This window comes from Dama dama, chromosome 8, assembly GCF_033118175.1.
Source record: "Dama dama isolate Ldn47 chromosome 8, ASM3311817v1, whole genome shotgun sequence".
NCBI classification, from domain to species: Eukaryota; Metazoa; Chordata; class Mammalia; order Artiodactyla; family Cervidae; genus Dama; species Dama dama.
In genome coordinates, this window is record NC_083688.1 from 44,791,361 (window position 1) to 44,812,533 (window position 21,173).

The 21,173-nt window shown below is 39.7% G+C and overlaps 1 protein-coding gene across 2 annotated transcripts; it reads right to left on the minus strand.

Moving 5' to 3' along the window:
* Positions 1-324: 324 nt before the first annotated feature.
* BZW1 (basic leucine zipper and W2 domains 1) lies at positions 325-13,499 on the minus strand. Of its 2 annotated transcripts, XM_061149036.1 has the most exons (12): positions 13,346-13,499; positions 12,096-12,169; positions 9,887-10,063; positions 8,177-8,271; positions 7,309-7,374; positions 6,584-6,719; positions 5,892-6,001; positions 5,575-5,745; positions 5,051-5,197; positions 4,367-4,505; positions 2,578-2,700; positions 325-1,985 (listed from the first exon to the last, which is right to left on the minus strand). In XM_061149036.1, exons 2-12 carry the CDS (start codon positions 12,157-12,159, stop codon positions 1,954-1,956), a joined length of 1,260 nt encoding a protein of 419 aa, XP_061005019.1. In that variant the 5' UTR covers positions 12,160-12,169; positions 13,346-13,499; the 3' UTR covers positions 325-1,953. The 2 variants fall into 2 exon arrangements, with proteins under 2 accessions (XP_061005019.1, XP_061005020.1); XM_061149037.1 differs by lacking the exons at positions 8,177-8,271; positions 12,096-12,169; positions 13,346-13,499 and having other exon boundaries at positions 9,881-9,964.
* Positions 13,500-21,173: the final 7,674 nt, after the last annotated feature.

Genomic DNA, 21,173 nt, shown 5'->3' on the forward strand with positions numbered 1-21,173 from the left:
ACTTTGTCATTATGAAGGAAAGAACTGATCAGACAAGGATCATAATGTAGTTTTCTGGAAAACTACACACACTTTCACTATACACAGTATATAATAAAACAAGGTACACTCTGTACTGCAGTAACATGCAAGGTTTGGTTGTAGAAATGTTAATGTAATTTCTGCTACATCAGAATTCTGTGAAGCTGGGAGTCATAAGGATGAAAAGAGCGATTATTTAATGCTTACACAGTAGATATATCTGACACATAACATAGTTACCACTAGGCATCAGCATGGAATTTACAAAAAAAAATTAAAAAAAAAAAAGAAGACTGACCTATATAAACCTAAGTGTAAGGATAGACTTTATTTTTTAAAAAAAGTCTTTTGAGGACTACAAATTACAAAGTAAAAGCAGATCACTATGTAGAAACCTAGTGAATACATTTTGCCTGTGCATGAAAGCTTTATCAAAAGTCATTCATTTAACAATTTCACCCCCTTCACAATGGTATCAATTATAATGCTCTTCTTCATAAGGTTATACCTTTATTTCAAACTATATTACATGTTATTCCCTCAAGATAAACTTCTAAACACAAATTCTTGGCTCATAAGAATGGCACCTTTGAAAAAGGCAATTCCCACTCAAGTCTCTCGTGGCATTATTCCAAGCTCGTTTCTTTCACCAGTCAAAAAACTTTCGAAGTGTTCACTTCCAACATGAAATCTTTGCAGCAAAAAGCGTGACCACACTTTGTTTTCTAATGACTACATATAAAGACAGGTAGCAGCAAGAAAAGATGGAAATTAAAAAGGCAGCCATTAAAATAAATGGATCAACTGTATAGAAGAGATATTTGGCTCATGGCAATTTAAAAAACTGGCAACTAGGTTAAGTTAATAGCCAGATAATTAAGTCATAAATGAACCTGTGAAGAGAATGAAGCTGGTCCACTATGACCAAGTAGGAATACATCATTATCACTGCACTTTACTCTTTACAACAAATATGCGAAGCCAACAGGCAATATTGAGTTATATTTGCAGTCCCAATTAGAACATGCTGATCATTTTTCTTTCAACAATTTTCTGGGTTTAGTACAGTCATTTGCTTTACTCGCACTATTTTTAGTCCTTTCTCACGAATCTAAGTGCAGGATAAGTGTAAAACACTTTAAGTGACAAGGCTTTTTCCAAGGTATATTTGAAAATGGTTTTGTGGAAAGAAACAAACTGAATGCAGAAGTTTCTCAATGGGAAAAAGCTCCATTTTTTTCTTCCCACTACCGTTGTCACATATAATTTCCCAAATACCCCACTTTCAAGTTTGTTCCCCATGGCTTCATTTTAGGGAATAAAAATCAGAGAGCAGACAATTGAGCTCAAGTACATCTGGGGCTAAAAATGCCAAGAAAATGTTAACATGGAAGCAATGGTCCAAATACTCAAGATTCATGTCAATGAATTCAATTACTGTATATGAGAGTTTTCATTGATGAGCAGGGCTTTGGGCATATCAAATTATCACACAAATCATTGCCTTCTGAGACACTGGATACTTTTACAGTTTAATTTGCAAACAGAATTTTTATAACAAATTATTTTTAACCAAATCATATCTTGAAAACTGTTTATATAGAAAACCCAGGGAATAAAGTGAACTGTTCATTGTGGAAGGCCTTAAATTACATTATTACAGTAGAAAATACAGGAGGTAGAAGATAACTGAAAAGACTAATGCAACATCAGATTCAAATCTATAGCTCCTGTAGCTACTTAAAACATGGTTTTAGAAACTAAATTCAACATTTCCAGTAACCATAGAAACAGTTAAAATAAAATTTGCCATGAAAGCCCTTATATCATGCTTGATATAGGGAGGTAGGAAGATGTAAGAACCAGGACACATGAGACATGACATTTTATCTACAACTCCTGTTTGCTTTACTGATGGTGTAGTTTCAAAATTCAGTCACCTTCTTCAGCTTCAGACTCAGATTCTAGAAAAGGGGAAAAGTGCAATCAAGCATTACATGATATCAAAAAGTAAAAGTTCCATTTATAACTTTACTTAAAAATTTTTATTAATAATGATCTACTCATATGAGGAGGATATCAAAAAGTATGCATCTGTAAATCTTAAAATTCTTAAGTATTTGAACTTCCCTGGTGGCTCAGATGGTAAAGAAATCTGCACTGCAGGAGACCTGGTTTCAGTCCCAGGGTTGAGGAGATTCCCCTGGAGGGCACAGCAACCCACTCCAGTATCCTTGTCTGGAGAACTCCATGGACAGGAGTCTGGGAGGCTACAGCCCATGAGGTTCCAGAGTCGGACATGAGTGAATGACTAATACACACATTCTCAGAATTTTCAATTTTCCTAAGAATGTTAGTATTATGGCCAAGGCATCAAAATACCTGAAGTTTAGTTTTTCTCCCCTGCCTTAAAGTAAATGAGTTTTTGGAGGTGTGTCATGAATGAACAAAAATCTGTACTTTAGAAAATGGTATCTGAATGAAAGACGACATGTATGGACATATTCTTGTCCACATTAAAGTAAGTTCTCAGGCTTCACAAATGAAAAGACTTACCTTCCTCAGCATTTTTGAGCCACTCTACAAACTTTTTCATTTGCTCAAGGAAGACACTCTTCCCCTTGGCAACGTGTGCATCTTTATACCACTTTAGAATGGGTTCTTCACTCAGAACTTCAGCTGTAAAGAAGAGAGCAACCTTTACATCTGTGGAGTTCTCATACAGTACTCCCGTAACTAAGGCAGAGTTAAGGACACTCCCTGAGGTGCATATGCCTTCATAGCGTTTTTATTTTTACTGAAATGTGGAGTAAAACCAATTATTTTTGTTGCTTACAAAATAAATCTGTATTCAACACTCAACTAGTTTCTTCAACAAATTAATATTTTAAAGAAAAGTAGAAAAGATGAAATGAGAACCATATACTAAGAAACTTTTTATCAACTTGTAGAGTGCTTCTCTCAACAGAAGACAACCTGATCCCCTGGGGACATCAGACAATGTTTACACACATTGCTGGTTGTCACACTGGGGAGATGTGCTGCTGGTACCTGTTGGCTGATGCCAGGGATGCTGTTAAACACTATAATGCACGGGACAGTCATCTACAAAACAGTTTTCTGGCCCAAAACAGTAGGGTCAAGGTTGAGAAATCTTGTGATAAATGATTAGGGATATTTGATAGATAATTAAAAAATTATTTTACATGTGGTACTGTGATGTTACTTAAAAGTCCAGTGTTTTCTGAGGAAACCAGATCTGAAAGAGACACGTGCACCCCAATGTTCATCGCAGCACTGTTTATAATAGCCAGGACATGGAAGCAACCTTGGTGCCCATCAGTAGATGAATGGATAAGGAAGCTGTGGTACATATACACCATGGAATATTACTCAGCCATTAAAAAGAATTCATTTGAATCAGTTCTAATGAGATGGATGAAACTGGAGCCCATTATACAGAGTGAAGTAAGCCAGAAAGATAAAGACCAATACAGTATACTAACGCATATATATGGAATTGAGAAAGATGGTAACGATAACCCTATATGCAAAACAGAAAAAGAGACACAGATGTACAGAACAGACTTTTGAACTCTGTGGGAGAAGGCGAGGGTGGGATGTTTCGAGAGAGAGCATGTATACTATCTATGGTGAAACAGATCACCAGCCCAGGTGGGATGCATGAGACAAGTGCTCGGGCCTGGTGCACTGGGAAGACCCAGAGGAATCGGGTGGAGAGGGAGGTGGGCAGGGGGATCGGGATGGGGAATACATGTAACTTCATGGCTGATTCATGTCAATGTATGACAAAACCCACTGCAATGTTGTGAGGTAGTTAGCCTCCAACTAATAAAAATAAATGAAAAAAAAAAAAAAGTCCAGTGTTTTACTGATAAAATTAAAAGTTATTTATCAACTTTTCCAGAATTAAATGAGGACTTTAAAGACTTACTTCTAAATAATCTGGAGGAAGTAAGTGGAGGTATAGATACTTTAAAGAAATCTAACCACAAGTTGATAATCACCAAAGCACAGGGTGCTTAAAAAAAATCTGGGGATGCAGGTAGGCCTCTAGGTTTAAAATACAGGAACCAAGAAAATCATCTGTCTGGGGAAGAGGACTGTTAGAATACAGCAGGTGAAGTCTGAGGCTCATCAAGAAAGCTTCAGAGATGTTTCAATGATAACGCACTAAAAACATACCCAATTATATCAGAGACAACTTGGCCCTGTGATTGGAGTGAAATACTTTAGGGTGCTGATGTTCAGAGAACTACTCAATTATTTTGAGTTTTGTAGGTTTTGCAATAAATGTATTAACAAAATTCAAAATTTAAATTACCTTTATAAAAAAGCACCACTATTTTCTGGAAGGCTTTCATGAAATGAATGTTGTCATAGCAGTACTCCTGAATCTTCAGTAACAGAGTCAGCTCAGACTGACCTTGAGTTGTAAAGGCAGCAAGTAGAGGGCTGTATTGCTTTTAAAGGGAAAGGAGAAAAGATTTAGTCATTCAGTACAATGAATTTATACTGAATGTAGTGAATTTGTACATTCAGTACAAACTTCTAAGACAGAACACAACTCATCTGTTACAATCACTACATATTCTATTTAGCGGAAGTCTTTTTTTTAAAACAAATAAAAAAAAAAGGCAGAAAAATCTCTTAAGCATTTAAATCAAAGAGGCAATATTAAACCAAGGATTCCAGATAACTGTGACTACAATCTTAATATTTTAAAGGGAAAAGAAAGAATCCTCCTATTTTTCAATATTCTTTCAAAAGCAAACACCAAATTACAGGTTTAAGCTACTTTTAACATGAGTTTGTTTTTATCCTGTAGGTAATAGAAAGCCCAAGTTAAGACTTTTTAAAAGGTTATCATCAATATTTAATGTTATTTGTCTACTTACTGGTGGCTTACCCCAGAAACCATAGGATATGAGAAATCCTTTTGGAAAAGTACACGGACAGTGCACTTATCCCCACTTACAAAAGGTTTTATCAGGCACAATTCTAATACCTTCAAGTGCTTGATGGCTTGCTCTGCTACAAGCTCCTCTTTTTTGTTCCATTCCACGGTGCTCATTACGCTGGACCATACTATTCCAATGACAACGGGTTCTGGGATGTTGTTTTTTTTCATTTCTTCCTTGACATACAAAATTATCTGCAAAAGAATCCAATTATCGTACAGAAGTTTGATATTTAGTGCAGAACTAAGTTTGATACTATACATATCTCAAAAAGCATAAAGACTTTTCCATGCAACTAGCAATGACCAGGAGACCACATACAACTACACAACTTTTAAAACTAGAAGGTAAAGACTTCTACTTCTAAACCTTATGTTACACACAGGCAAACTACCTAAGAAAAGCCCACGATGAAAACAGAAAGGTCTGTCTATTGGCCTGCACCTTACAAAATCCCCAACTATTAGGATTTCAGGGCACATGTAAGGCACCAAATATGAAAAAGACTGAGGCAAAGCCCCAGCATAACATTCTCAGCTATTATTAAAACTCACTCTGGTGAAATACTTACATCCTTAAATGGATCACCACGGGACATCTGTTCTTGAAGTTCTTTCTGGAGTTCCTTACGAGCTCCTATGGTTTGCTGATTCCGAACATATTCTGAAAGCTCTTTCAAGCCTGCCTCAGTAAAATACTTTGTGAAGTGTTCAACGCTTTGTTTATTGGCAGGAAAAAGTTCCTGAAATGAGAATTTAATCTTGTTAAATGGTCTTCAAATCATTCAAGAAAAACACTTTCCCTCTTCTCACAGATTAAAAATGGGAAAGCTGTCTGTCACATTTTCCTTAAGTGTTGTCAAGAAAGGAAGAATGAAAAGTCACAAACCATCAGTCTGTTATCCATGCTCACTTTCCGAAGACTTGCAGCTACTGCATTGATATCTTTTTCATTTATCCATGATTTAAAGAGCTTTACAGCAAAAGCTGCTGAAACCCCTGTAGAAAAACAGAGCTTATTTAACAGAAGTACCTTCTTGGATTTCAATGACTTTATCTCCCCATTTCCTCCCTCTGAAGGTCCAGCACAGAGGATTATTCACTTTATCCCCAAACCTACCCCTAAACTTCCCTCTTCCACTGTTTACCAACCCATTCCAATTTCTCTATTCTACCATGTGTTAGTTGTGTACTGTTAGTTAAGTTAGATTTTTCTGATGTGTAAAATGAAAGTGACAATTCTTACACTTGACAGGGTTGTTCTGAGAATTACATTAAGGCATGTTAAATACTCAGTAATCAAAGCAGTTAAAATGTTCCCAAGTTTCTCAATTGGAATTGATCTCTCTGGGTTTCCACAGCATTTCTATTTTTACTTTACAATCAATCACATTTTGTCTAGACCCTGGATATTTGGTGTGTGTCTAAATGCTAAAGTTATACATTAAATGACTGAATTGAAATGAACCAATTATATTCAAGGACACTAGTTCTATCAGTATCACACAGGTCAAATCTACACAAACTATATCCTAACTTTTATATCAGTTCATCTTTACCCATTTATGAAAGGTTGATTACCTTCTTTAACCAAATTCTCATTGTAAAGGCTATTAAGAATGGATGCATTAAGTGTTCCATTAGCCAGAAGAACACCAGTCAACATAGCCAGCTTGTTCCTTTCCGACTCTGAAAAACCCTTTAAGAACAGCAGCAGCTATAAAAGCAAATAGTCAAGGGTTAAAAGAGCAACTGTATTATATAAAGAGAAGCAGTAAAGCATATTATATTGGTTAAAACTATGGGCTCTGAGGTCTAACCACTCAAGTTTGTATCTCAGTTATAATACTCACTAGCTAAATAATCTTAGGCAAGACACTTAACCTCTGGCACAGTCTCCTCTTGTCCACATGTAAATGTGTAAAATAAAACTTGCTTCACAGGGCTTTTGAGAGTATTGAATGAGTTAATATTAACTTTACCAACTTTTCCGTGCACTGATATGTACACTATCTGACTCTAAGAGCAAGCATGGTAAATTTCTCTTTGTCAAGGTATTTAGCTCTGATCTGTTACTCTGACTTTTGAACAAACTCCACTTGGATTTTTACTCCTTTGCCACTTGAACATAGAACTAAGAAACAGTGTACAGCAAATTAAACTACATGATATGCTCGGAACTTCATTTCAAAGACAGCCCACTTAAATATCTAAAATTATCTCAAATCCATGGCAGAATTAGGATTTAACATTCCCTTCTTTGGCCCTAACCTTTTGTTTTCCACAAAGGATATTGCTGCTCATACCTTTTTAACTTCATCTTCAAAACCTTTCTCCAGGTATTTGTAGCGCCTGATTAACTTGTTAAAAACCTATAAGAATTAATAAAGGAACTGAATAACTTCATGTGTAAAAATGTCAGATACCCAAAAGATCTAAATCAGGGAAACTAAGACCTCTCCACAGTATCTCTAGAACAGCAAAGGAATCATTATATTTAATCAGCTTAAGAAATCCTGTCTGTTCCGAAATCCTACAATATACCAATAATGTTAACACTTTAATCACCAGCCCCGATAGACTTTTATTGCCAAAGTATCAAAGTACAAATTAATTACTGCTCAAATACAAGTCATTTACCTACCTGTAGGATATTAACAAAAGATCATAAAATATAGTTCTACTTTCTGAATGACAAAGACAACAACCCCTAGGTTAGATGCACTTGTATGAACTTTTTTTTTTTTTACTTGTATGAACTTTCAAATGAGATTCTGACTGATAAAGAAGCTAATCTGCCTATAACTCATTCACCTTTAAAAAGCTATATGTAGAATAATTTAATGATGAAAATCATGACAGGGAACTGATTTTCCTTTTTCAGCTTGACTTTTTTCCTTAAAAAATGGATTAATTCTAGACAAACAAAGGAAAAGTAATTCAATTTTTTTTCTATTTTTGTTTTCTTCAATGCATTTTTAAGTTTCCAAATCATACTGTACACCAAGAACACCTCTAAACTTTCAGCTCAAATTCCTTCAACCTTCTACCACCAACCTCTTAAAAGCAGACTATTCAAAAAAAAAAAAAAAAAAAAAAACACAAAGGCAGATTATTTCTTAAACATGAGCTGGATGGACAACAGCTAAGTGAATTGTGTAAAGTTTAATTTACCTGAGCAAATGCTTGCATGGTCTCTAGGTCTTCTTGTGCTGCAAACACACAGACATCTGTACGCATCATGTCATCTGCCAGTGTACCACCTGGGGCTAAAGTATATTTTACAAAAAAATTGCAATGACATTCATTTAAAATTAATAATTCTTTCAATCTTTCTTTCTGATTTCACAGTTCCACCACTGAGCAACTGTTTGACTACATGCAAGCTATGGAAGACTCTCTGAGCCTCCATTCTGCATGTACACAAATAAGAGTTCTCAATCCAGCAGCCTGGTGTGAGGTTCAATACAATGTTACTGTGGAAACATTGTGGAATACTTTAGGGAGCCATGGAAATGAAATTACCAGCATCAATTGAGGATATGTAACTAAGTAGCACATTCTGTTAAGCTGCTGAGAGTGAAGGCAGGAGTAAATTAGCAGGGCTACGAGTAGAAATATAATGTGAGCCACATAATTAATTCTAAATCTCCTAGCAGCCACATTAAAAATAAGAAGTGAAATTAATTTTGATATACTTTAATTCAACACATCAAAAATATTAACATTTTAGTATTCAAAGTATTATTGAGATGTCTTATTCTATTTAACACTGTCTTCAAAATCCAAAGTGTTTTTTAACCTCTCAATTTGTACTAGGCACATTCTAAGTGATTGATAATTAGCTAGTGGCTAATACACAGAAGAATGCAGAATTAGTATTCAGTTACTTGTTCAATTGCTAAGTTGTGTCCAACTCTGCCACCCCATGGACTCAGGTATAGCACTGTCCTGAATTGGCTCCAGGGCTCTGGTGGAAAATCTGTCAATACTCAAGTCCCTTATATAAAAGAGAACGTGTGTGCTTAGTCACTCAGTTGTGTCCGACTCTGTGAACCAACTGACTATAACCTGCCAGGCTTGTCTGTCCCTGGGGACTCTCCAGGCCAGAATACTGAAGTGGGTTGCCATGCCCTCCTCCAGGGGACCTTCCCAACTCAGGGATCAAACCCAGGTCTCCCGCATTGCAGGCAGATTCTTACTACCCGAGCCACCAGGGAAGCCCATGAATACCGGAGTGGGTAGCTATCCCTTCTCCAGGGATCTCCCCCACCCAGGAATTGAACTGGGGTTACCAGGGGCATAGTATCTGTATACAACCTGCATTTATCCTTCTGTATATTTTAATGGTCTCTAGACTGTATGTAATATCAAATACAACATAAATGCTAAAAAATAGTTGCTGTATACGGCAAATCCAAGTTTTGCTTTTTGGAAGTTTCTACTCCTCCCCTCCCTGGAAAATTTTTGATCCACAGTTGGGTTGAATCCATGGATGTGGAACCTTGGATATGGAGGGTTGTCTATATAAAGTATTTGGTAAGACAGAAAAAGAGATATGGATTTCTTCATTAACTGAGAGTGTGCAAACACAAGTTGGAAAAATTACCAGTGAGAGATGTTTTGGGACTTATGTATCAGACTGAAAAGTCTTCCCCAAATGTTATGGTTCTGTCATGGATTTCAAATATAAAGTTATACAGAGCAATGTGAGCTGCAAATTTACTATAATTTGAGAAGGCAAAAAGTGAAAATCCTAAGGGGGAAAAAAGAAAACAAACAGAAACAAAGCTATCCTGATTTGATAGGTCTGTCAAACAGTTCAGATGCTGGGTTTTACATAATCCCCATAAAACACACTTCCCACAAGACTCAGACACTTACCCAGCATTCCGCCAGCCACCAGAATGTCAAAGAGTGTTTCTGCATATCGTCGGTAATCAAGTTTTGCTCCAGAAGCATCAAGAAACTTTGCTACTGCTTCCAAATCAGTACCAGTTTCAGTTAAGCCTTGAATAATGCAGTCTTGAAACTGAGTAGGGTCAAACCTCTCTTTTTCATCTGGAGGGAAAACCCCAAAACATTTACGTTTTAAAAGGGCGTGAAACCACTGCCTTATGAAGCTGTAACTACTGAGTAAGTTAACCACCTTCATTACAATTTCACTTATTTCAGTACCTGGGAAAAACAAATGCTACTTAATTGCCTAAGACCTGTAACACAAGCAAACAGACAGGAGACTAAACACATCCTTTCCAAGTTGCACCTCTGTGAGTGCAAGGCAGGACTGCCTATCACAAGAAGTGTATGGCTTCTCTCTTATTTTTTCATGCAGGTCTCCTAAGTGACCTAAATGAACTGGGGTGTTTCTACTGCTAGGAGACAATTTCCACCTGGAAAAGTGTGAAATTCAGGATATCTTCTGTACCTCAGGTAAACTTTATTCCTGAGTGAAATTTTGTCCAAGTACGGGACACCTCTTGATTTCCTTTAAACGACCGTAACACTTTCTACTTAAAAAGGAAAAAAAAAAAAAAAAAGAAAAATCACTCTAATACTTATTAAGGTAATTTTTAGAAAGTACATTTTTTGAGTATCCAATACAGGACATGGAGCAGTTATGAGTAGGGGCTCTGGATTTAAACTGCCTGATTTAAACCGAGATCTGCACTTAACTATCTGAAGTTGAGCAACTTAGTGCATTCTTCATGTCTGAATGTTCCTGAGGTAAATGATGATTAAGAGTAGGATCCATCTCATGAAGTTGTTCTGAATATTAAATGACATAACTAAAATAAAAAGCACTCTAAACAGTGCCTCGGGTATATACCTAGCCTTTACTGTGCGGCTGTCATACACTCCAGGGCAGGGTTTGATTTCCCTATCTAGGTTAGATGATGTCTTAATTTCTACATAGCACTAGGATGACCAACCCTTTTGTTTGCCTAGGACTCTTCTTGTTTGCAACACCGAAAGGTCTATGTCCTGGGAACTCTATTCAGTCCCAGGCAAATCAGGATCCAATTAACAAGAACGAAGAGACCATGAGTAATCTCAATCTGGGGAAGTGACATATCTTCCTGATACTAACAACAATATTAAAACTACTTGATAATGTATTATACCAGATAATATATATAGATTTTTCCATTATAGAATTGTTCTGGTTCCCAACTATTCCTCTTGAGAAAATTTACTGGCTTAAATTGTAATGAATCTTCAAAGACTAGAATCAAAACACTCCTTGTTCCCTGCTGTAAGGGGGCAGGCTACAATGAGAGATTATAAAAAGATTCTCTAATGTACATCTCAAAGAGTCTGCCACTCAGGGTTGAAAAACATAATTTATAACCAGTAGCCGATCCAGTTCTTTATTTCCTAAAAGTTTCCTGTAAGATAACATCAATATGTACTTTTGAGCAATAACATTGCAAAGTTTAGGGGTAAAACACTAAAGCTAATACAAAATACATCTGAGACCACATCTCACTTAACTTTGTATCATGAGTGCAGTGTCTTGCTACAGTATTTAATACTCACCAAAGTATCTAATAAAACACAAGTAGTTAATGCAATTCTTGTGTTGTTGTTTTTTTTAAACTAAGTCCGTGAGGAAATAGTTTCAAAACACAGTGCAATGTGAACTCTGTTCCATAATTAACTTCCATGGGTTAAAGTCTGATTTTTCTCTCACAAATGTTCACATAGCTTGGATGAAACTAGTAATCACATTAGGAGTTCTCCTTTTATAAATTAACCTTTTCTCGCAAGCAAAATCTTGCTTAAATGAAATTTGGCAAGTGAAAATGAAGCCCTGAAGTCCATACTTTTTTTTTCTGTTTAGAGTCACTGTATGTTCACAATAAAGACCATTCACTAGCCTGCTTAGATGTATCTATGTTGATATCACAAATCTTAAAGGCAGTAGAAACAGTAAGGGTATATCTGAAATGGCAGTCAACTACAAATTCAAGCTCCTTTCTGGTACTTTCCCTTTAAGTTTTAATAATAAGCAATAGCCTGCCAGAGGAACCAAAATATAAGTTATTCTGGAGGTCTGAAAAGAAGATATTATTAGAATATAAATATTTACCTCTTTTTCTGGTTTTAAAACGCTGGCCTGATAGCGTTGGCTTTTGCTGCTTTTGATTATTCATAAAAGACACCCTAAAGGGGGAAAATAATGCCTTAAAAATATCAGTGCCATAAACATCCATTTTAAAAACAAAGCATCAAACCTTGGCCTAGTCACGGATAAACTACGTAGAACATACACTTTCAGCCTAGCAATAGACCTGGGACGGGCACAAAGAATTACCTTTGCTTGATTAAATGTAAGTTCAAAACCTGCATTTCTCCCTACAAAATACTCTTTAAAGATGAAATGTGAAGGCCACTTTTAAATGACTTCACAGCGCCACTGCGACTAGTGGCAAATCACCCATCATAAGCACGGTCTCCTCGTTCCTGCTTAAATTCGCCTGCATCTTCCACTACTCTGAGCACCACAGAGGGCTAACAGAAACGACCACCGTAATCAGGAGGTATCCAAAACATGTATGTCAATTTAAAGACGCTATCAGAAGGCTAATCCCTTCATCCGAGGGCAGAACCACCCTACCCTCAAGTCGTGACCGGACCGTAGCGGTCGCTTGCACCACTCCAGCCGGCAAAAAGGGGCTGAGAGAGGGCCTAGCCTCCTCCTTGCCTTACAAGGCAAGCCTCCTGCCCGGGCACGTGTCTCCCCATTCAACCCTTCCCGGGCCTCCAGCCCAGCGACGAATAACCCACCCCCGCCCAAGGGCTGCTCCTCGCCCGCAGCCCCTTCTCCACTGACCCCGTGGTCGGCGGTGGCGGCCGCCGCAACGAGCGGACCAAAGGCGCCGAGGCGCTTCGCGCCGGGGGCCCCGCCGCCCCGTACATCCGCCCGCCCTCCAGCGAAAGCAGCGGCGGTGGAGGCGGCCGCAGTGGTGGTGGCGGCCCCTCCGCCCCGCCCGCCGGAACCCCCCACGCGTACATCACCCAACAGAGGCCGCGGCGGCTTTGTTACCCAGGCCGGGCAGGGCTGGACGAGGGCCTGCCTCGCCCACTGCCTCCGTCCGTGGAGCCGCGGGGCACATTTGTGCCCCGCGTTCTGGCCCGGGCAGCCGCCTCTCGATCTCCCCGCTGAAGCAGCCACTCAGACCCCCGAATCCGAGCCCGAGATCTGGGCCGGCTTCATGCGGCGGCCTCCGCCCGGGCCCATCCAGATCGGGCCGCACAGGACCCACCGCCTCCCTCACCCTCTACCCAGCGACTAGGGGCCGCAATCTCGGCCCAAGATGAGCAAGCCCCGGGACTCACCGAATTTAAGGCGATGAGAAAAGAGCCAGAAACCCCGGAGGTGGCAGCAACTGCGGCGGTGTCTCCTCTGCTACCGGAACTAACGCGAGGAGGAGGAGGGAAGAGGTGCCACCCCCGCCCCGGCCGGTCTCATATCGCGAGATTTCTTCCTCCGGTGTCCTACCCACCCTTCTCCACCCCTCCTGGATCGCGGCTCAGCGGCCTGGGGTGGGAAAGAAAGCGAACGTGATTTTCAAAGATTATTCTTTTATTGGGTTGCCGATTTCCCGGACACTTAGACTACACTAGGCTATCTTTCTTCCACCGCCGTCTCCTCCGGCCTCTTAGTTAGCACCTGGAGAGGGTTGGGAGAACGAATATCCCCCACCACCCCCGCCGGTGCCGAGGAAGTTGGATACGTCCGTTCCGAGTCCCTTCCGCACCGACCCGTGCACCCACTCCCCCTCCCACACCCTCCCCCCTGCGCCGGAAGTTGAAGCCGGAAGGCTGGGGACGCCCAGGACATTCGTGGGTGGAAGCGGAGTTTAGTAAGGAGTCCTTTTCTGGCCTGTACTCCGGCTGAAGTTGGAAAGACTCTGCACGGGCTAAGTCCGAAGCGGGGCAACGTTGCTCCGCGGTGGTGGCTGGGTGGGGTCGTGTACTACCCCTACTAGGAGCGAGGACAATCCAGGTAGGGGTCAGAAGGAAGTTTGGTCCTCTGACGGCGGCCGCCATCCTTGCAGTGGTCTCCGTAGTTCCGTCCTGAGTATGACGATTGTGGGGACTTGGAGATCATCAGATGCGCTGGAGGATTTGTTAAAACACGCTGCTGAGACTCATCTGAAATCCCATCGGTGTGGAATCCAAGAATGTGCATTTCTAACAAGTTCCTTTTGATGCTTGATGATGCCAGTCAAGGGACCATAAAGAAAGCTCAGTGCCGAAGAGTTGATGGCTTTTGAACTGTGTCCAGGTTTCTAACATCCACAGTGCTTTCCGCACGCACTATCGAACTAGAGGATGTGTCATCAGAGAGCTGGGGAACAGTAAGATAATGTGTGCGAAAAGCACCATGGCTGTTACAAACCTGGACAAATAGAGACGCACAATGTCCTCAGGATGTAGCTTTTATTTTTACTCCGTTTGTACATTAGTTGTTTGCCTCTTCGTCTGCTTCCTTAGTCTCCTACCAGTTCAGTTCAGTTGCTCAGTCCTGTCCGGCTCTGCGACCCCATGGACTGCAGCATTGCCAGGCCTCCCAGCTCCAGTCCATCACCAGCTCCAGGAGCTTGCTCAAACTACTGTCCATCCAGTCGGTGATGCCATCCAACCATCTCATCCTCTGTCATCCCCTTCTCCTGTGTTCAATCTTTCCCAGTATCAGAGCCTTTTCCACTGAGTCAGTTCTTTGCATCAGTTGGCCAAAGTATTGGAGCTTCAGCTTCAGTATCAGTCAATGAATATGCAGGACTGATTTCCTTTAGGATGCACTGGTTGGATCTCCTTGCAGTCCAAGGGACTCTCAAGAGTCTTTTCCAACACCACAGTTCAAAAGCATCAGATCCTCACCGCTGAGCTTTATTTTTTTGTTTGTTTGTTTGTTTCCCATTTATTTTTATTAGTTGGAGGCTAATTACTTTACAATATTGTAGTGGTTTTTGCCATACATTGACATGAATCAGCCATGGATTTACATGTGTTCCCCATCCCGATCCCCTCTCCCACCTCCCTCCCCACCCCATTCCTTTGGGTCTTCCCAGTGCACCAGCCCTGAGCACTTGTCTCATGCATCCAACCTGGACTGGTGATCTGTTTCACCCTTGATAGTATACATGTTTCAGTGCTGTTCTCTCAAAACATCCCACCCTCGCCGTCTTCCACAGAGTCCAAAAGTCTGTTCTGTACATCTCTGTCTCTTTCCGTTTTGCATATAGGGTTATCGTTACCATGTTTCTAAATTCCATATATATGCGTTAGTATGCTGTATTGGTCTTTGTCTTTCTGGCTTACTTCACTCTGTATAATGGGCTCCAGTTTCATCCACCTCATTAGAACTGATTCAAATGAATTCTTTTTAATGGCTGAGTAATATTCCATAGTGTATATGTACCATAGCTTTCTTATCCATTTGTCTGCTGATGGGCATCTAGGTTGCTTCCATGTCCTGGCTATTATAAACAGTGCTGTGATGAACATTGGGGTGCATGTGTTTCTTTCAGATCTGGTTTCCTCGGTGTGTATGCCCAGAAGTGGGATTGCTGGGTCATATGGCAGTCCTAATTCCAGTTTTTTAAGAAATCTCCACACTGTTCTCCATAGTGGCTGTACTAGTTTGCATTCCCACCAACAGTGTAAGAGGGTTCCCTTTTCTCCACACCCTCTCCAGCATTTATTGCTTGTAGACTTTTGGATAGCAGCCATCCTGACTGGGTGAGCTTTGTTTATGGTCCAACTCTCACATCTGAACATGACTACTGGGAAAACCATAGTTTTGACCAGCCGGACCTTCGTTGACAAAGTAATGTCTCTGCTTTTTAATCTGCTCTCTAGGTTGGTCATAGCTTTTCTTTCAAGGACCAAGTGTCTTTTAATTTTATGGCTGCAGTCTCCATCTGCAGTGATTTTGGAGCCCAAGATAATAGTCTATCACTGTTTCCATTGTTTCCCATCTATTTGCCATGAAGTGATGATCTTAGTTTTTTGAATGTTCAGTTTTAAGCCAGGTTTTTCACTGTCCTTTCACTTTAATCAAGAGGCTCTTTAGTTCCTCTTTGAGTTCTGCCATAAGGGTTGTGTCATCTTCATATCTGAGGTTATTGAAATTTCTCCGGGCAGTCTTGATTCCAGCTTGTGCTTCATCCAGTCTGGCATTTCACATGATGTACTCTGCATATAAGTTAAATAAGCAGGGTGACAATATACAGCCTTGATGTACTCCTTTCCCAATTTGGAACCAGTCTTTTGTTCCATGTCCGGTTCTAACTATTGCTTCTTGGCGTGCATACAGATTTCTCAGGAGGCAGATCATGTGGTCTGGTATTCCCATCTTGTGAAGAATTTTCAGGTTTGTTGTGATCCACACTGACAAAGGCTTTGGTGTAGTCAGTGAAGCAGAAATAGATATTTTTCTGGAACTCTCTTGCTTTTTCGATGATCCAATGAATGTTGACAGTTTGATCTCTGGTTCCTCTGCCTTTTCTAAATCCAGCTTGAACATCTGGAAGTTCTTGGTTCATGTACTGTTGAAGCCTACCTTGAAGAATTTTGAGCATCACTTTACTAGCGTGTGAGATGAGTGCAATTGTGTAGTAGTTTGAACATTCTTTGGCATTGCCTTTCTCTGGTTGGAATGAAAACTGACCTTTTCCAGTCCTGTGGCCACTGCTGTGTTTTCCAAATTGCTGGCATATTGAATGCAGCACTTTCACAGCATCATCTTTTAGGACTTGAAATAGCTCAACTGGAATTCCATCCACTAATTTTGTAGTGATGCTTCCTGAGGCCCACTTGACTTTGCACTCCAGGATGTCTGGCTGTAGATGGGTGATCACACCATTGTGGTTATCCGGGTCATGAAGATCTTTTTTGTGTAGTTCTTTTGTGTATTCTTGCCACCTCTGTTAGGGCCACACCATTTCTGTCCTTTATTGAGCCCATCTTTGCATGAACTGTTCCCTTGGTGTCTCTGATTTTCTTGAAGAGATCTCTAGTCTTTCCCATTCTGTTGTTTGCCTCTATATCTTTGCACTGATCACTTAGGAAGGTTTTCTTATCTCTCCTTGCTATTCTTTGGAACTCCACATTCTGATGGGTATATCTTTCTTTTTCTCCTTTGCCTTTATCTTCTCTTCTTTTCTCAGCTATTTGTAAGGCCTCCTCAGACAACCATTTTGCCTTTTTGCATTTCTTTTTCTTGGAGTTGTTCTTGATCATGCAAGAAAACAGTTTGTCCCTAAAATCACCTTTCTTGGATCCTACTTATTTCCCTTATCAAGCAGAGTAAATTTTGGTAAATTAATCTGTTTTAGCTGACTTATTTTTCTGAAACAATCTGACCTTTGCCCCATGCTCCTTCCAACTTCATGGAAAATTACTTTTTCAGGGTTCTTTCTCTAAATTATTGCCAAATACAGTGATTCTTTCAATCTTGAGAATTTAAGATGTTACCTATCTTCTTAAAACTTTACTGCAATTATGACTGACTTGTATTGTTGTATGGCAGAAACCAATAGAATATTGTTAAAAATTAAAAAGCAAAAATAAAAATTTCACTCCAGCTCTCCTGGTTACCTCTGCATACTCCTTTGTATTTGCTCATTCATCTTTTTTTGTGGTCACAACTTTTATCATCTCTCCTCAGATTTTCTTATGTGGCAGCATCATACATTATCAGGGATTTAACTTTTATCTTCATTTAAAAGAGTTCCAAATTTAACTATTGAACAAATATTTGTTGAGTCCAGGCTCTGTGCCCTTTGAGGTTGAGGGAACAGCAGTGGAAAGATCCTGAGGTAGGAAAAAAATTTGACTCACTGGAGGAACTGACAGAGGCTATTGTGACGAGCTGGTTGGAGATGAGAGAATGTGGGGAGCAGAGGGAAGTGGCAAGAGTCAGTCTTTTAAGGCTAGCCCCATCCTTTTTCCCCAAGCCACCAATCCACCGTATCTGGTATCTTTACAAGAATACCAAAATAAACCCTTGGTACTACTGATTACTTTTCTCCCAAAATCACATTTCTCATTCTGAAGTTGTGTTAAAGATACAGCATTTCACTAATAAAATAATAGCTCCTTTACTACAGCGAGTATGTGTTGGTCATTCTTCTAAGCATGTTTTTTTGTGTGTGTGTGGCCTTTTGTTTATTTGTAAAACAAACAAACAAACAAAAACACTGGAATTATGTTTTAAAGAAAGCTCTGTGAGTACCAAAGCCTTACATAATAGTTGTGGGTGTGCTCTTTTGCATCTGACTGTGACCCCACAGACTGTAGCCCACCAGGCTTCTCTACCCATGGGATTTTCCTGGCAAGAATACTGGAGTGGGTTGCCATTTCCTCCTGCAGGGGATCTTCCTGACCGAGGGATTGAACTCACATCAGACTCACATCTTCTGCATTGGCAAGCAGATTCTTTACTACTTTGTCATCTGGGAATCCCTCTTACAAGACTCTTTTAACCCTTGATAATTGGGATTCCAGATCTGTTTGTATTGTTGTTATTGGTATCCTTGAACTGATTGAAATTCCTAGCAATATATTCTGCTCCTACTTGATAAATGCTGTACTAATGTAACTGATGACCTTAAGTAGAGGAGGGATAAATCAGATCTTTGAGGAAATGTCTCATAAGACAAGGCTCAGGGCTACTTCAAGTTGGCTTTTGTTTTGTTAGAGCTATATAAAACTGTTTAAGTTTTAAGACTTTAAGTGCTCAGTTAAGAATTCTAAACTGGCTAAATTTGCAAACTCCTGTTAATAATAAATGTTTTGGTAAAATATTAGTAACATTCAAGACAGAATCTTATGATAAAAGTATTTTGGAACTTTTATTATTGATAGGCCAGAATGTCTTCCCTACTTTGAATGTCTTTTCAAAATATTTGATAGAATTCATCGGTGAAGCTATAAAAACAGGCTAGGGCTTTCATTTATTGGAATATTTTAGATTAATATTTTAATTCCTTTACTTATTATAGGTCTGTTCAGATTTTCTTCATGAGGAAGCCCATGACTTTTTCCTGGCTGAGTTGTCAGGAAAAAGAGTTCTTATTCTTGGACCCTGCTATTGTCCCAGTCCATGAATGCTCCTCCTGCTGATTTCCCAACTCTGTTTAATTGGGGTTTCTGTCACTAATTTTTTACACTTCCCCCTTTTCATCAAGATCTTTCTCTGAAAGCATGGTGGATTGAGTCAGGTTTTCCCTGAAAGTCCGTTAGATGTTCTTTAAGACCACAGACAGACTCTGATCCCTTTTCACTTTAACTATTTTTAAGAATAGGACCTGTTGTTTTGAATTAGTATCTAAGAATTTCATGGATTTACTACTGCATGCAGGAGATAAGAAAATGTTTAATTCATAACTTTTATATTAACCATTATAGTAAAATAATAAAGCTCACCCCAAAACCAAGTTGCCTTTCCTTGGAGGAATCCTGCTTTAGTAGAACAATGAAAGAAAAAGAAAATTAATGGTATGTAGTCTAATTTGTAAATGAATGAATATTGAAATAATACACACTGTGGATGTATTTTGGAGGAGGGCATGTCAATCCATTCCAGTATTCTTGCTTGGAGAAACTCATGGACAGAGGAGCCTGGCGGGCTACAGTCCACAGGGTCACAAAGAGCCAGACATGACTGAAGCGACTTAGCACGCCCGCATGCACATGGATATATTTTAAGGCCTTATGTAGTTTTTTTTTAATTAATTAATTTATTTGGCTGCACTGGGTCTTAGTTGCAGCCTATGGAATCTTTAGTTGTGGCATATGGGATCTAGTTCCCTGGGCAGGGATCGAATCCAGGCCCTCTGCTTTGGGATGTGGAGTCTTAGCCACTGGACCACCCGAGGCCTTCTGTAGTTTTAATTGTTCTGTTTGTTCTGTCGTTTTGTCTAAGACAATATGGTACATGATTCTCTTCAGTTTATCAAGTATTGTGAATGCTTTGGTTCAGATGTGTCAAATTAATAGTGAAATGAAAATATGCCACTCAAAAAAAAAAAGTCAAGTTTTCCAGTTTCAATGGTTTTTTTGACTGTCAGTACCAAGAAGGGTCTTTCCTGGGTGTAGTATCTCATACTGGGGGAAAGTACACAGATTGGAGACCTATTGAGGTCATATTTGAGGGAGAATGCTCAAGCACATGTTAACCTAGTGTCCATATGTTATCAAGATATAGATATTGGAGATTATTTGAAGTGTTATGTCATCATCCAAGGTTTGGCAACAAAATTCCAACAAGCCTGATCTGTATATCTTGGGAAAACTCTCTCATTAGGGGTTATCTGCTTCAGTTCTGAAAAATCTTTGCTTTCAGATCACCAGATGATAAGCAGTTTCAGTCAAGAGTTTAGTTGTTTCTTTACTGTGTTAGATTTGAATCTAAGAGTCTGTTCCCTAGAATTTCGTAGCACAGAGGTTGGTCAATAGTACTTGAAAAGGCCTTCTGCGGTAAGATCTTCTGGAGGTGTCTTTTTCAAAAGAAAAATCTCCAGGTTTTAAGGTGTGATGCTTAAGGTCTTTGTCTCCAGAGAGTGCTGTGAAAAGATTGTTCTACAAAAGCATGGTTATTTTTGGTAGAAGCAGTTAGGCCTTTGTGATGTTGGAGTATCTCTCCTTTTATAAGTTGTGGATCGAAAGAGGCAAGAGCCAAAGGCATTGGGTGTCTGGTGACTCTAAGATTATTAGTTCCAGAAGGTATGGATGTGAGATTTAGAAGGATCAACTGCAGTGCGTTTGGTCAAGGGATTTGTAGGGTCTCTACAAATTTTGTCAATTGAGTCTTAATAGGGCTGTTAGTGTATATGACTAAACAAGGGGACGGAGGGTGGTTAATACAGTAAAAGTGTACAGTAAAAGTGTTGTGAAATAGTGCAGACTTGTCAAAGTACCTGACCAGTGGGACTTCCCTGGTGGTCTAGTGGTTAAGACTGTGCTTCTACTACATGGGGCACAGGTTCCACCCCTGCTTGGGGAACTAAGAGCCCACATGCCACACAGAACAGCAAAGGGGAAAAAGAAAAAAGAAGTACTTGACCAGCAAAATGGGTTTCTCAATCATTGTGAAGTTTAACACAAGTTCTCCATGTTGGAGTACTTTTTTCAGAACTACTTTAGCCATAGAAGA